We start from the raw sequence: 17970 nt of genomic DNA on the forward strand, positions 1-17970 counted from the left end.
TGTTTAGCTACTGTGAGGGTATGCAGTTAAAATACCGCTCATCGGGATCCCGGCTGTCTCAATACCAATGCCAGGATCCCATCAGGGGTACTATACCGACCCCAGGAATACCAGCAAAGTAGGTGATTCCCCCTCTTTGGGTGTCCACGAGACACATAGAGGAAGAATAGAACCTGTGGTTAGCTAAGCTTGCCACTGAGCCTGCAAGGATGCGGTTCGTCCTGCTGTATGGCCAGCATGACTCTTTGTAAATAAAACATTTGAACCTGAGGAAGAACAAAGTGAATCTCATTCCTAAATTATATCAAAGAAATTTAATATATGGCATATCATGTATAATAATTATTAACATACATTAAAACAGTTAGTATGTATGTTGTAAATACCCTATTGCGGAGTTGCATTTATTATTCCATATAGTTTCCTACACAAACGATGACTCAGTTCTTAGAATGTGAATTCCTAATGATGATCTATGAAGAACATGATATAAATGACAATATAAAAATGAATATTCATACAATCCACAATGAAGACTATATAAACTCGATACTAATTGACAGTAGAACTTGTTCTAATCCATTGCAGAAGGGTTTGGCTATTCTCCACTAATGTTATAGCAAATATAGAAGGTATGTAAAAAAAAAATAGCTAAATGTTTTATTTAAAGGCGATTTCAATGATTCATTAACAAATATGTTTTAACATAACAGCATGGTCATCAGTTTTAAAATAAATATTTTCCAGGGAGACATATTATACAGTAATTTCCTGATCCACTGTATTACATTATATCATTGTATACTGAGCACATTCCTGTCATGAAGTCTGAAGTGGGAGCCTCTCAGTGCAGACATCAGAGTCTTATTGAGGATGCTCGAAAAGATAATGAGGTGTCTGGACTGATTGCACCGGAGTGCCTGGCTATAACTAGTGGTGATCCTAATGAAGGCAGCAACATCCTCAATATTATTTTTACTATCAAGAACCCCAGCAGCTCTCCACTTCCCACCATCCTCAAGGTGTTAGAGGTAAGTCATTCTAAACTAGTTGCACACATTTTATATTTATGTAGACCTTTAATGTAATACAATCATGTTACTGCAACTTATCTCCAATATCTACGCTGATAGTGCAATTTATAATGTTTGTTATGTAGTGTGTTGTTTGATATTACTTTGTCAATGACCAACATCTTAAGGCAAGGTGTTAAAGATTAAATCTTTCATATTAGTGCTAAATACTTCTGGATTTATTACCTGATATATTTCTGTGGCATACATACTGTATGACACGTTCTGTATAATATAGATGTAAAAACTAGGATTCAAATACTGTAAGTATAACATACTGTATAGAAAGACTCTAATCATAAAAATGGTTGTTCTTATATAATTTAATGGCTAGAAACATTATTCTTTAAATATGGATCAAAAGTGTTACGAAGATAGATAGATAGATAGATAGATAGATAGATAGATAGATAGATAGATAGATAATTATAGTATATACTACTGCTGTTTAAGATGGTTGATATTCCAAATGTAACAATTAAAAATACAGAAACGCAGCACTGCCATATACTTCTAATAATATTTGTGGGGTGACTGAGAAACAGTGAACCAAATTACTGAAGTCACTTAAGACCTATTCATTTTGGGAACCCCAGTATCAATACAACACCAGCTCTTCTACTGGTTCAGCTCAATCCACTATTCTTCCAGGTTTAGGCAGATGTGCTTTTTTGTCACTGAAAGCTATTTTGGTGATTTGTTTTTATATCCTTACTTTTGCCTTGTTGTTTTTTTTTTTTACACCATGCAACTGGAGTCTCTCCCTATCCTCCCTCAACTCCCTGACTCTTTTCCCCTGATGTTTTTTCCTCCATGGGAAGATGTATCAAGTCTTGGAGAGAGAAAAAGTAGAGAGATTTAAAGTACCAACCAATTAGCTTCAAACTGTCATTCTATAGGCTGTGCTAGATAAGAAGTTTTAGCAATTAACAAATTACAGTATAATATGTGTCATAAAAAGTGCAGTGTATGTAAAACATCATACATATACAGGGACAACGATCACAGTAAGCCGTTATATGCTGCAGTAGCACAAGCTTATTAGGGGAGAGAGTCTATAAAAATAAACTTTTGGTTTGAAAAATAATTTTCTCATATAAATAACATAAGTGGTCAGGAAAAGGTTAAACAACAATAGTTAGTACATAGTATAACCAGTAGGAGACAAAACTGACTATCCCTTATACTCTATGTTGTAGCGGCAGCGTTAGGAAGATAGCATTATATAATAGTGCTATAGTGATCAGAATTTAAGCCTTTGCTTGCGAGGTTCCCGGACAACTGGAGCACCCCGCATCTTCCACATTTGCCTATGCATTGTGTATAGTCCAGGTTAAATAGTTAACTAATTTAATAATAATAATAATAATAATAATAATAATAATAATAATAATAATAATAATAATATGTAGTACATTACACAATGATCAAATCAAATAAATTAGTGTATTAACTGTTTTAATTTACATAGAACTACACCACTGTATATATTATAATGTTTGAAGAGCAACAGACTAGAAAATAATATCTGTAGCTTATTGCAATGATTAATAGTCTATGGGATTTTTAGTCAAATACAGGAAACTGTAATGTTGTTATTTTGTTTAATAAAATGTACTTGCCTGCAATAGATTGATGCATTTCACTAAAGAGATATTATGTCCATGGCTGCATATAGATGTAGCTTGGGGAGAGATAAAGTAGAGGGAGAAAAAGTACAAGCCAATCAGCTCCTGTCATTTTTCAAACACAGCCTGTTAAATGACAGAAGCTCATTGGTTGGTACTTTATCTCTCTCCACTCTATTTCTCTCGAAGCCTTAAGAAATCTCCCCCAAAAACATATAGAACCAGTAATAGCCACAAATTTTATTTTACCGTGCATATATTGCTTGAGCAATATTCATTTCTCATAGGGAGTCTATCTCCACCAGACTACCAACCCTCTTCTCACTTCCTTGCAATAGGTGATGGATATAATTCGTTTTTTTAATCTAATTTTCCAGGTACAGTACCTACAGTATGAATTTACTTTTTTTCAGAAACACGAGGCTCTCATCTATCACATAGAGACCAGACCTGTTGGGAGGTTTAAGAAGAAAGTAGAAGATCTGGAGTGTTTTGTGAAATGCGCCATTCACAACTCTTCTATCAACATTCTAATAACGTCCTTAAAGCGAGTGACATGTGAAGTGAAAGTAGCCAGAAATAAAACGTGTAAGTAATTCCTTTCTGAAGTTTAGAATAGCACCTTAATAAGAGCTGCATTTGGGATGGGGGTGATATACAGTAGTAATACAATATGTGACTTTCACTTTTATGAATTAGCACTTTGTGGGAGCAGGTAAATCAGCAATGATTATTGCTTGATAGTTGCTGTTCCTTTAAAATCTAGAAACTGCATTAAACTCTAGCTAGAATTATTATGATTTTTTAACTAAAATAATTTGAAAGGGTAATACAATATGTGACTTTCAGTATTATGCATTAGTACTTTGTGGGAGCCCACAAACATACTGCCATTGTCGACACTACCCCCCCCCCCCCTTCCTGCTGCTGCTCTCTCTGCACCCTGCTGCTGCCCAAGAATAAGATTACATGCCCCAGGACCGGTGCTAAGTACCTCCTCTTACCAGAGTATCAGCTGAACACTGCTGTCAGCTGAGATGCAGTGAAGTGCTGGCCGGTCAAAAGAGGTACCAATCTCCGGTATTGGGGCAAGCAATCTTATTTTTGGGTTGCAGCAGTGGACAGCAGACACATGCCCAAGGCTATAGATTATTGCAGACTAGGAACAACAATGCACAGAGGAGAGTTCAGAAATCAGTGAGCTTTAGTAGAAGTCTGTGCAGAGCTGAGAGTCTGGAACAAGTATGCAGTAACTTGATAACAGAAGCAAGCTGAATGGCACTCTGAAATATGTGGTTGGAAGGCTTCATATGCAGGGAACCCAGTAATACAGGAAACTGTGCAAAACTATGAACTGTAGTTTTCTATACTATGGAGGTAGGACAAGCATGATGCTTGCTGCAAACAGCGGCTTAGTAGTCAGGATGTGACTTATTGCTCTGACCCTGAACGAATGGCAAGAGAGGCCTTGCGTCAGAGTTGCAGGTCTCTGATTGGTTGCAGGTGTCAGCTGAAGCAATGAGCACTCTGGCTGAAGGAAATGCAATCAGCTGACATAGTCTAATATGTAACATCCATGCATCAGTTCACAAAAAAAGACAAGCAGGAAACCCGACCTTCAACAGGTGGCAAGGTAAATTGCATGACAAATTATTTAGAATGAGTATTGCAAGTCAGATTCTTGACAAATGGATAGAATAGAATAGAGAGCTGATAGTTGGCAATGGCAGTAAGAAGGTCATTGATGACTGTCGTAAGGGTGGTTTCCATGAAGTTGCAGCAACGGGGACCAGCTTGGTGAGTGTCAAGAAGAGAGCGGGAAATAAGGAATGAGGTGAATCAGAAATAGACTATCTTCTAAAGGACCTTGGAGGCAAAAGGGAGGTGAGAGATGGGGTGGTAGATTGAGAGAGAGTCAAGTGAGAGATGTGTAACTAAATATCTTATTTTTGTGGGGCAACCATGGTAATATCCATGGTTTAGATGACTCAAAATTCTTGGCACAACAAGGTATGGGTATTGCATCTATCAAAAGCATATTTGATGCAGTGGTCACTATGCTCTCTTTTCGACAACTTAAAGCAGATTCTGCTTACCATGTTCCCAGATTTTTATGTACCTCCAAGCACTTCTTAAGTGATGACACTAACAAACAAAAACCCAACATGACCAGTCTTCTGACAATTTGGACAGTTGAATACATTTCTTGAAGACTGATAATTGAAAACTATATATTTTTATTAAGATTTGATGATATACAGACTCCATGGCAACAAACATTAGGAACAAAGATTATATTTATTCTTTCATTATATGCCCCACTACAAATATTACAATAAATATTACAACAAATACTTAACCAAAACAATTCCTGGCGCTGTGATTCCACAGATGTGTAAGCTGCTCTTTCAGGGGCAATTGGTTATTTGTCCCTAAAATAGAAACTCAGAAAATACAAATGAAAGAGCGCTATTCACATCCAAAGTGGATTTTATTTTACAATTCAGAAATCTCTAATATTCGTGCCGGCCGGCAATACATATACATACAATAAAAATAACAATGTAACTTCATAAAATTCTAAAAACAGATAAATCACTGATTATATTCAAATAAATTTTACACACGCATGTGTAGGGATGACCGTCCCACTTTTTTTATTATATTTCCTTGTTTCTCAGATATCCAGAGTTAGCATTGTATTTGTATTTCCAATCAGCCGGATACTATGTAGATAGCTTGTGTCTAACTGTTTCATTGTTGGACACAAGCTATCTACATAGTATCCGGCTGATTGGAAATACAATGCTAACTCTGGATATCTGAGAAACAAGGAAATATAATCAAAAAAGTGGGACGGTCATCCCTACACATGCGTGTGTAAAATTTATTTGAATATAATCAGTGATTTATCTGTTTTTAGAATTTTATGAAGTTACATTGTTATTTTTATTGTATGTATATGTATTGCCGGCCGGCACGAATATTAGAGATTTCTGAATTGTAAAATAAAATCCACTTTGGATGTGAATAGCGCTCTTTCGTTTGTATTTTCTGAAATACTTAACCACTTAACTGATGATTTTTTTCCTCAAAAACCGCTCCGAAATTGTAGTTTTTTTTTTAATGAGTGAATTAGGTGAAGAACATTAATTTAACCCTATCTAAAATGATTTGCAAAAAAAAAAAATTCTTATTTACATTTAAAAAAATAATAATTCCCAAACATCGAAACATCGATCGGGAACACCATGACCATCGGAACATCAAAAACATTGCCACCATCATGGCTTTCATTTTAAAAGCCAGGACAGCCTCCAGGTATACAGTGGGGTTCTGGGGGTGGCTTGGGAGGGTTAATTTACACTCCTCAGTGGCTGCTATTGTCTGCTGACACTGGAGGGGGGGTCCTGCCATGCTGACCGATCAGCAGTGATCGGCAGCAGGGCAATCAGTGGGGAGAGTGCAGGGAGACCGGTCCCTCTGACAGCAGCAGCGGAGGGAAGTTTCCCTTCCCTGACGCTGCTAACACTGTTTAAATGACTGGTCGCATCCTGTGCGACCATGACAGATAAGACACTTGCAGGCATGGTCGCATCTGAAGCGACCATGCCAGGCAAGTGGTTAAACTATCTTACATCCAATAACTTTGCAAGACATTAATATCATCATAATAAACAGAGCATATTAGAGATGTGCTGTATGGTCTTCCAGAGATCTGAATCCACCTAAATTTGGTGGATATGAACCAAACCAAAACCCAGTGGCAAACGCAGGATTTCTAGAGGGGGGTTTCCAAATGCAGTACACAATCTCCCACTCTGTGGAATGTTGGAGCAATTGGAGTCTGGGGGAGCAGTAGAAGAACCTAGTAAAGACCATGGTCATTAATGTATACTGTATGGAATACAGTATTAATATTTAACACTATAGATGGTCTATAGTATAGGCTGTATAACACATTTAAATAATATAAATAAGTGGTCAGGAAAAAGATTAAACATACTATAATAAATAAATACACAAACATAATATAACCAGTCCTGCACTTTTTTAGCACACATTCTCCCACCTCATAGTAAGGCTCCTGTCTTTTGTTCATGGTAGCTACTCTCTTGTCCAGTGTACTGATTGAGGATTCACACAGCAAACTTGGTAGAAGAATATGCTACCACTGGGCATGTGCAGCAACTCTGCTCTGTCCCTTAAACTGCATTATGTGGTGGTAGCTCTAGTTATCGTATTATATACCATTGCTATTGTTTTCATAATTTGAGCCACTTGCCAAGAGGAGGGGGGATTCCGGGCAACCGGAACCCCCCCCCTGCGTTTGCCTATGAAACCCAGTCCGTATATTCCGACGAGATATGATCTAATAGAGGGTTGTTTTACAGAGAAGCAAAAAAAGGGACTGGTTATTATGTCTCTCTGGGTCACACTTTGTTAAATTGAATGCTTGGTGAAGGTGTAAAGCTATTGCAATGTAAATGAGAAAAATATAATAAAACTTAACTTTTAATTTATTTGCAGACGAAAAGATAATAATAAAAATATTGCTGTAAATCAGCAAGATTGGTTAAAACAAGTATTAAACAACAAGTATTCAATGACGATAAGGTGATATGTCGCTCACTTGATGTGGAGTGGGTGGCAGAAAGTTTGGCTGTACACAGGACCGTCTTAACAGCAGTGTGGGCCCCTGGGCACAGCAATGCACTGGGGCCCCTACCCATCCTCCAGGGGGGTGCTATCAGCGGCAGCTTAGATGTCCCGCGGGCGGTAGAGGGTATACTAACTTCCGCTCAGCATATAGGACCTGGAGCAGTAATTTCTGCTAATTACTCCTTTACTGCACAGATGGGGTGGGAGGGAGAACACTAAACTGTAGAAGGTAGCATTGGGCTGACTGAAGGGGCCCCGGTACATGACTTTCAGGGTGGTATGGGGTGTTTAATATGTAAGGGAGGGGTCGATAGTGGAGTGGGCTTAATATTCATCATTTTCTGGTGAGAGAGCAGCTTGCTTGACTGCAGATATCTCCAGTTCCTGGAAAAAGATTTTTTAGCTTTGAATGGGATAAAAAATTAGAGTGTCTCACCTGTCAGGAGGTACAGGGGACTTGGGATTCAGAGTTCAGGAGCCAGAGCAATCCACCAACGAATATATAAAACTGCATATTAGGTGTGTGGAGCTTGAGCAGGGACCAGCTGCTTGAAGGCTGATATCTCTGGTTCTGGGCATAGTATAGACAAGCTGCCAGTGGGGGGTCATTCCGAGTTGTTCGCTCGGTATTTTTTTCTCGCAACGGATCGATTAGTCGCTAATGCGCATGCGCAATGTCCGCAGTGCGACTGCGCCAAGTAAATTTGCTATGCAGTTAGGTTTTTTACTCACGGCATTACGAGGTTTTTTCTTCGTTCTGGTGATCGTAATGTGATTGACAGGAAGTGGGTGTTTCTGGGCGGAAACTGGCCGTTTTATGGGTGTGTGTGTGAAAAAACGCTACCGTTTCTGGGAAAAACGCGGGAGCAGGGCCGTCTTTTCGTATGGGCTCAATGGGCTCTTGCCCAAGGGCCCCATGCGTATAAGGGCCCTAGACTAATAGCTGAGGGTCCCCTCTTTCCAGGGGTACCAGATTTTTGAAAATCGGCCCTAGGAAACCAGAGATATCGACTTCAAAGCAGTGGTCCCCATCCAAGCCTGTTAGTTGCTCTTCCAAGCCAGATATCTTAGGTTCTGTCTGACATAGAGTTTTTCCGAGGGTATACTCCAAATTCTGGGACTCTCCCCTTTCAGTGGACAATGGCAACTTGGCCCTACTATGCCCAGAACCAGAGATATCCGCCTTCAAGCAGCTGGTCCCTGCTCCAGCTCCACACGCCTGGTATGCAGTTTTATATTTTCATTGGAGGACTGCTCTAGTTCCTGAACTCTGATCTACAAGTCCCCAGCACCTGCTGAAAGGTGGGTCTCTATAGATTTTTATCCTATTAAAAGCTAAGAAATCTATTACCAGGAACTTGAGATATCTGCAGTCAAGCAAGCTGCCCTCCCACCAGAAAATGATAAATATTAAGCCGCACACCATCCACTCCTCCCCTACGTATTAAACACCCCTACCACCCTGAAAGTCATGTACCAGGGCCACTTCATCCAGCACAATGCCCCATTCTACAGTTTAGTGTTCTCCCTCCCGCCCCATCTGTGCAGTAAAGGAGTAATTAGCAGAAATTACTGCTCCAGGTTTTACATGCTTAGCGGAAGATAGATCACCCCCTACCGCCCGCTGCCACTGATAGCACCCCCCACCCCTACTTTTGGAGGATGGGTAGGGGCCCCAGTGCGTTGCTGTGCCCAGGGGCCCACACTACTGTTAAGACGGCTCTGCGCGGGAGTGGCTGGAGAAACGGAGGAGTGTCTGGGCGAACGCTGGGTGTGTTTGTGATGTCAAACCAGGAACGAAACTGACTAAACTGATCGCAGATGCCGAGTAAGTCTGGAGCTACTCAGAAACTGCTAAGAAGTGTCTATTCGCAATTCTGCTAATCTTTCGTTCGCAATTTTGATAAGCTAAGATTCACTCCCAGTAGGCGGCGGCTTAGCGTGTGCAAAGCTGCTAAAAGCAGCTTGCGAGCGGACAACTCGGAATGACCCCCAGTGTCCACAGAAAGTGGAGAGTCCCAGATTTTGATATATACCCTCAGAAAAACTATAAGTCATACAGAGCCCGAGATATCTGGCTGGGAAGAGCAATTAACAGGCTTGGATGGGGACTACTGCTTTGAAGTCGGATATCTCTGGTTCCCTAGGGCCGATTCTCAAAAATCTGGTACCTCTGGAAAGAGGGGACCCTCAGCTATCAGACTAGGGCCCTTATACTCCTGGGGCCCTTGGGCAAGAGCCCATTGAGCCCATAGGAAAAGACGGCCCTGGCTGTACACTCACTGGATTATGAGCGGGTGTACAGACAAACTTTCTGCCACCCACTCCACATCAAGTGAGCGACATATCACCTTATCGTCATTGAATACTTGTTGTTTAATACTTGTTTTAACCAATCTTGCTGATTTACAGCAATATTTTTATTATTATCTTTTCGTCTGCAAATAAATTAAAAGTTAAGTTTTATTATATTTTTCTCATTTACATTGCAATAGCTTTACACCTTCACCAAGCATTCAATTTAACAAAGTGTGCCCCAGAGAGACATAATAACCAGTCCCTTTTTTTGCTTCTCTGTAAAACAACCCTCTAATAGTTTTGTCTGAACTAATGTCCGGGAGCACCGCCAACCCTGTTCTACTGTAAAAGCCTTACAGGCGGAGTCGGTAGCTTCATGTTGGTCGTTATCTTTGTCACATATGGTATAAAAAATTTATGACAACCATTACACAATCTGGTCCAGTGCAGATTCCAAAAAAAACCACTCTTTGGAGATATGATCTAAACTGAGTTCTCATTTGGATAGTCCTGCAGTTTGGAAATCCAATTTTAAATCAGAATTTTGGGTTTTGGATTGCAAAAATTACATTTTAGCCATTTTTATCGATTTTTATTGATTTCTATCAATAATTATAAATTTTTTAAATATTTTTTTTAATCAGACCATATTTTGAATCCAACCAAAAAAATCTGATGCTGGTTTTGCCCAAAAATATCAAAACACAATGATGAAATAGAACCAAAACACGAGGGTCCGCACACATCTCTAGAGCATATATATCACAAGCACAAGGAAACATTTAGCTCTAAATGAATCCAGTAAACTTTTAACATTTGGGAATGTAGTTAAAATGAAACAGTTTGGACTATACTTATATACACAGATCTATACCTCTCAAAGGACCAATTACAATGCTTTTTTGCAATGTTGATAATTGGGTTGCCTTTTCTCACCTCAAGCTGAGTTTGATATGAGACCAATACTGACTGTTATATAGTTACTGTCAATATCAAAGAGTGTTATATTCTAAGTAGGTTTTCTCCTATATTGTCCTTTCCTCACTAAGTCAAATTATTAGAAAACAATTAGTAGAATGGGTTGGAAAAACAATTAGTAGAATGGGTTGGGTATGAAATCCCGGCATTTGGGATCCTGACAGTCGAAATACAGACAATGGGATCCTGATGGTCATGACAGGTCGCAGGTAGTATTCTTATCCTACCCTTAATCCTGGTATCTGGACTATGGGGGTCATTCAGACTTTTTTTGCAGCGGTTGTTTGTGCAGCTCTCTGCACATGCAATCGCATCCCCTGCACAGCAATTACTCCCTCCCCCTGTAGGCAGCAACTACCTGATCACAGCACTGCAAAAAACTGCCTCCGTGCGATCAGGTCTGAATCACCCCCTATGTATCTACACTAAAAAGGTCTACAGTCAATAAGTCTACCACTAATGGTAGACATGCATTAGGTCGACAGGGTCAAAAGGTCGACAGTTCAACAGGTCGACGGGGTCAAAAGGTTGACAGGGTCAAAAGGTCAACATTATAATGGTCGACACACATATGGCAGACCCAAGTTTTTGTATTTTTTTATTCATTTTTTTAAACTTTTTCATATTTACCATCCAAGTGGACTACAATTGGGAATAGTTACCTGTGCCGAGTGCAGCAGTAGCAGAGTGAGGCACCTTGCCCAAAGCGCGGCGAGCAGAGCGAGCCATGCGAGGGAGAACGCAGTACACTAATGGGGCTTGCTTGTGGCAGAAAAGTGAAAAACACGCAAGACAACACAAAAAATTGTGTCTAGCTTTTTTGTGTCAATCATTTCCATGTCGACCTTTTGACCATGTTGACCTTTTGACCCTGTTGACATTTCCTACTGTCTACCTATTCTACATCGACCTTTTGACTCTGTCGACTTAATGCATGTCTACCCCTTGTGGTAGACCTATTGACTGTAGACCTTTTAAGTGTAGATCTAATAATCCACACCCCTTAATCCTAACTCGCCCCTCCCACACCCTAACCCCCTCCCACAGACTAACCCTAACCTCCCCCAACCCGCACAGCTCGTTGACAGTGGTTTCCTGCCCTGGGTTCCATGCTTATTGCCAGCGGTTTCATGCTCATTGCCAGGGGTACCATGCTCGTTGCCAATGGTTTCATGCCCTGGGTTTCATGCCTGTTGCCAGGAGTTTCATGTTTGTTGCTATCAGTTTCATGCTCATTGTCAGGGTTTTCATGCTCTGTGTTCCATACTCTCCCCCAGCCGGACCGCTGTTTGGGGTTCCACTTGCCTCTGGGGGATCACCGCTCCTGGGCGCAGTGTGCTGCTTCTCCAGCCCCGCTCCCAGCACTATACCTGGTACCGATACTGCCACCTGCTCGCTGGAGCTGGACTTGTCACTGCTGTGCCCGGCCAGGGGATGGTGGGCATCGGACAGTGGCTCAGATGGTCAGTCAAAAAGGTCAGAGCTGCTGTCTGTGTGGCTAACCCAGAGCAAGGTGCTGTACCAGTCTCTGCCCCCTCTTACGGCTGGCAGCACCTGCAACCAGGGGAGAGGAGGGGGCAAACAGTGGGTCCCTCCTGGTACCCCCTCAGCAGCTAAACTCCCCATGCTCCTTTGCATCGGCCCTGGCACAGTGCTCAAAGTGGCGTATGCTCTGTGCCATTTTTAAGGGGACAAAAGGCGCTAGGCGCCAACTTCAAAATGTAATACTGGCACTAGGCGCCAAGTGTAAAAACAAAAATGTGTTTTTCAAATGTTTGCTCTGCCATGGACGGACCATCTCCGGTGGCCGCAAGGCAGCACAACCCAGTGTTAAACCCTCGTGTGCTGCGCTGGAGGAACTGGATGGTGAGAAGCCGCTGCAGCCAGGAGAGCTGTCCCCCATCTTTAATGCTAACAAGGCGACAGGACAGCCCCCAGTGCTCCGAGGGGTAGAAGGAGCTGCACCCTGATGCAGCTGGGAGTCTGGTACCATGGCTCCCAGTGCAGCGGCGGGGGAGATGGACTCGCTACGGCCCAAGTGTGTCGCACACAGGGAGATCGAGCTGGGCGCTGAGGTCCGGGAACTTTGCTCCCAGTGCCCCAGCACCACAAGTAGGCTGTGCAGCCGCTGCAGCCAGTGCTTGTCTGCACAGCTGAAGGCTCCACGGTGGGGACCGGAAGCTCAGCTCCTTTGCGTCGTTCCTGTACAGTGCTCGAAGTGGCAGTATGCCATACCGTTGTATACCGCACCGCTTTGAGCACTGCATATAATAATGTAAAAAAATCAGCAGCCGATAAGATTTATATCACATACAGTATCTTCTTGCTATCAACAATTTTCCATGGCAACAGAAAAAAATATCTGTATACATATATATATGTCAATAAAAAAGCTGCGCATCAGACACACTTTCCTTTTTCACGTATCCAATAGATTTTTAAAGAGTCCTGTGTCCCGTTTTTTATATACGATGTATGCTGCCGCTTCCTCCGTTTAGGAATTAGAGCCACTAATTCCAATGCACATGTAACGAAAGGAGAATGGAGGGCGCAGGTGTAAGTAAATTGTAAACCTTTTACTTACACCTGCGCCCTCCATTCTCCTTTCGATACATATATATATATATATATATATATATATAGGGAAGGCTACCAGCGCCACTATGCAACACTCCGTATTAACACTAATGTCAGAAACTTGCTATGTGTCCATGCATGCAGTATCTCTATGTCACTCCCTTGTATATAGAGGGCGTCAGCTGTATCTTAAATAAAATTAGCACTGGTATGTGTGCTACAGTGGTTTGCTGCATGAGTATTATTAGTGGCTGTCTAGCGTCCTCTGCAGCCTGCTGTCTTCTTGGTGGTACTTGTAAGTGCTTAATAAAAGTTTACTTTATTTTAATTATAGTACATACAGTATATATCCATGTGCATGCATATATACACACACACACACACACACACACACACACACACACACACACACACCACATGTATATACGTACATATAAACACACACACACACACACACACACACACACACACACACACACACACACACACACACACGATATATATACATGTGTATATATACGTGTACTGTATGTGTGTATATATAAATATATATATATGTATGTATGCTTAATATGCTATATATATATATATATATATAAAGGTGTATATACGGGTGTAGTATGGTATGCCGGCGGCCGGGCTCCCAGCAACCAGCATACCGGCACTGGGAGCCCGGCCACCGGCATACCGACAGCGTGGCGAGCGCAAATGAGCCCCTTGCGGGCTTGGCGGCGCGCTACGCGCGCCACGCTATTTATTCTCCCTCCATGGGGGTCGTGGACCCCCACGAGGGAGAAAATCTGTCGGTATGACAGCTGTCGGGATTCCGGCGCCGGTATACTGTGTGCCGGGATCCCGATAGTCGGTATACTGAAGACCACCCGTATATATGGTATATATATATGTGTAGATATATGTGTGTGTGTGTGTATATATATACAGCATATACTGGGTCACCTCAGTCCCCACCCCCGTGATTGGCTCCACCCAGTTCTGGAAACCCCCCCATGCAAATCCTGCGTTTGCCACTGTGCTAGGTAAAGAATTAAATAGAAAAAACGGATAAGATATTTCTAAGCGACCACTGGTGACATATATATATAAGTAGACTGCATGCTCATTTAAAAAAGATATAAGGTTATATTACAATAATAGCACTAAAATTCAATAGAGAGATATAAAAGGAATAAAATTAAAAAAAGCTATGTGAGGAGGTAAATACCTAAAATTGCTTAGAAAACAATATAGCTGTCACATAAAAAGTGTATATGTGCTGGATAAGGAGCAATATAAAAAAAAAAGCTTAACTGAAGAAGATGAGTAGAAATAGAATAGAAATATATGTATACACACACACACACACACACACACACACACACACACACACACACACACACACACACATATACTCTGTGGCAAGTTGATATTAACAGCAATTTCTGTGAGATCTATCAATCCCACCTTTTCCTACAACAAATTAGGCTGTCATAAAGCAGTATACGGAGGCAGCTGTTAAAGCTCTCTATTAATTTAGTCCAGTTGAAATTAGAGATGAGCGGGTTCGGTTCCTCGGAATCCGAACCCCCCCGAACTTCAGCCTTTTTACACGGGTCCGAGGCAGACTCGGATCTTCCCGCCTTGCTCGGCTAACCCGAACGCGCCCGAACGTCATCATCCCGCTGTCGGATTCTCGCGAGGCTCGTATTCTATCGCGAGACTCGGATTCTATATAAGGAGCCGCGCGTCGCCGCCATTTTCACACGTGCATTGAGATTGATAGGGAGAGGACGTGGCTGGCGTCCTCTCCGTTAGAATAGATAGAGACACTTGAGTTGATTACTTAGTAATTTTGGGGAGCATTAGGAGTACTCAGAGTTAGAGATGAGCGGGTTCGGTTCCTCGGAATCCGAACCCCCCCGAACTTCAGCCTTTTTACACGGGTCCGAGGCAGACTCGGATCTTCCCGCCTTGCTCGGCTAACCCGAGCGCGCCCGAACGTCATCATCCCGCTGTCGGATTCTCGCGAGGCTCGTATTCTATCGCGAGACTCGGATTCTATATAAGGAGCCGCGCGTCGCCGCCATTTTCACACGTGCATTGAGATTGATAGGGAGAGGACGTGGCTGGCGTCCTCTCCGTTAGAATAGATAGAGACACTTGAGTTGATTACTTAGTAATTTTGGGGAGCATTAGGAGTACTCAGAGTGCAGAGTTTTGCTGATAGTTAGTTACTAGTGACTGACCACTTTATTATTTAATATAATCCGTTCTCTGCTGAAAAAAAACGATACACAGTCACATACCATATCTGTGCTCAGCCTCAGTGTGCTGCATGATAATATCATCTATGTATATCTGACTGTGCTGAGTGCTCACTGCTCACACAGCTGAATTGTGGGGGAGACTGGGGTGCAGTTATAGCAGGAGTACAGTGTACACTTTTGCTGCCAGTGTGACTGACCAGTGACCACCAGTATATTGTCTGCCTGAAAAAGTTAAACACTCCTGTGGTGTTTTTTTTTTTTATTCTATAAACGCATTCTGCTGACAGTGTCCAGCAGGTCCGTCATTCATTATATTATATAAATATTTACCTGCAGTAGTGTTATATTTTTTTTGTTCATCTCTATCATCTTTATCATCTCTATATTAGCAGACGCAGTACGGTAGTCCACAGCTGTGGCTACCTCTGTGTCGTCAGTGCTCGTCCATAATTGTATACCTACCTGTGGTGGGTTTTTTTTTCTATCTTCTTCATACTAGTAGTTTAGGAGTCTGCTGACAGTGTCCAGCAGGTCCGTCATTATATTATATATACCTGCAGTAGTGATATATATATTTTTTTTATATCATTATCATCTCTATACTAGCAGACGCAGAACGGTAGTCCACGGCTGTAGCTGCCTCTGTGTCGTCAGTGCTCGTCCATAATTGTATACCTACCTGTGGTGGGGTTTTTTTTTCTATCTTCTTCATACTAGTAGTTTAGGAGTCTGCTGACAGTGTCCAGCAGGTCCGTCATTATATTATATATACCTGCAGTAGTGATATATATATATTTTTTATATCATTATCATCTCTATATTAGCAGACGCAGTACGGTAGTCCACGGCTGTGGCTACCTCTGTGTCGTCAGTGCTCGTCCATAATTGTATACCTACCTGTGGTGGGGTTTTTTTTTCTATCTTCTTCATACTAGTAGTTTAGGAGTCTGCTGACAGTGTCCAGCAGGTCCGTCATTATATTATATATACCTGCAGTAGTGATATATATATATATTTTTTTTATATCATTATCATCTCTATACTAGCAGACGCAGTACGGTAGTCCACGGCTGTGGCTACCTCTGTGTCGTCAGTGCTCGTCCATAATTGTATACCTACCTGTGGTGGGTTTTTTTTTTCTATCTTCTTCATACTAGTAGTTTAGGAGTCTGCTGACAGTGTCCAGCAGGTCCGTCATTATATTATATATACCTGCAGTAGTGATATATATATCTTTTTTATATCATTATCATCTCTATACTAGCAGACGCAGTATGGTAGTCCACGGCTGTGGCTACCTCTGTGTCGTCAGTGCTCGTCCATAATTGTATACCTACCTGTGGTGGGGTTTTTTTTTCTATCTTCTTCATACTAGTAGTTTAGGAGTCTGCTGACAGTGTCCAGCAGGTCCGTCATTATATTATATATACCTGCAGTAGTGATATATATATCTTTTTTATATCATTATCATCTCTATACTAGCAGACGCAGTACGGTAGTCCACGGCTGTAGCTACCTCTGTGTCGTCAGTCACTCGTCATCCATAAGTATACTAGTATCCATCCATCTCCATTGTTTACCTGAGGTGCCTTTTAGTTGTGCCTATTAAAATATGGAGAACAAAAATGTTGAGGTTCCAAAAATAGGGAAAGATCAAGATCCACTTCCACCTCGTGCTGAAGCTGCTGCCACTAGTCATGGCCGAGACGATGAAATTCCATCAACGTCGTCTGCCAAGGCCGATGCCCAATGTCATAGTACAGAGCATGTAAAATCCAAAACACAAAATATCAGTAAAAAAAGGACTCCAAAACCTAAAATAAAATCGTCGTCGGAGAAGCATAAACTTGCCAATATGCCATTTACCACACGGAGTGGCAAGGAACGGCTGAGGCCCTGGCCTATGTTCATGGCTAGTGGTTCAGCTTCACATGAGGATGGAAGCACTCAGCCTCTCGCTAGAAAAATGAAAAGACTTAAGCTGGCAAAAGCACAGCAAAGAACTGTGCGTTCTTCGAAATCACAAATCCACAAGGAGAGTCCAATTGTGTCGGTTGCGATGCCTGACCTTCCCAACACTGGACGTGAAGAGCATGCGCCTTCCACCATTTGCACGCCCCCTGCAAGTGCTGGAAGGAGCACCCGCAGTCCAGTTCCTGATAGTCAGATTGAAGATGTCAGTGTTGAAGTACACCAGGATGAGGAGGATATGGGTGTTGCTGGCGCTGGGGAGGAAATTGACAAGGAGGATTCTGATGGTGAGGTGGTTTGTTTAAGTCAGGCACCCGGGGAGACACCTGTTGTCCGTGGGAGGAATATGGCCATTGACATGCCTGGTGAAAATACCAAAAAAATCAGCTCTTCGGTGTGGTAGTATTTCAACAGAAATGCGGACAACAGGTGTCAAGCTGTGTGTTGCCTTTGTCAAGCTGTAATAAGTAGGGGTAAGGACGTTAACCACCTCGGAACATCCTCCCTTATACGTCACCT

The 17970-nt window shown here is 41.9% G+C and overlaps 1 protein-coding gene across 1 annotated transcript in view; it reads left to right on the top strand.

The window, feature by feature from the left end:
- The first annotated feature begins 786 nt into the window (after positions 1–786).
- Positions 787–17970, top strand: part of LOC134935460 (tyrosine 3-monooxygenase-like) — a 101891-nt gene continuing 84707 nt past the window's right edge. Inside the window, exons 1-2 of the mRNA XM_063930518.1 lie at positions 787–1031; positions 3115–3289. Of these exons, the coding sequence (XP_063786588.1) occupies positions 822–1031; positions 3115–3289 (385 nt within the window). The 5' untranslated portion in view covers positions 787–821. The remainder of the gene's footprint in view (positions 1032–3114; positions 3290–17970) is intronic.

The sequence above is a fragment of the Pseudophryne corroboree genome, chromosome 6 (assembly GCF_028390025.1).
Source record: "Pseudophryne corroboree isolate aPseCor3 chromosome 6, aPseCor3.hap2, whole genome shotgun sequence".
Taxonomy (NCBI): domain Eukaryota; kingdom Metazoa; phylum Chordata; class Amphibia; order Anura; family Myobatrachidae; genus Pseudophryne; species Pseudophryne corroboree.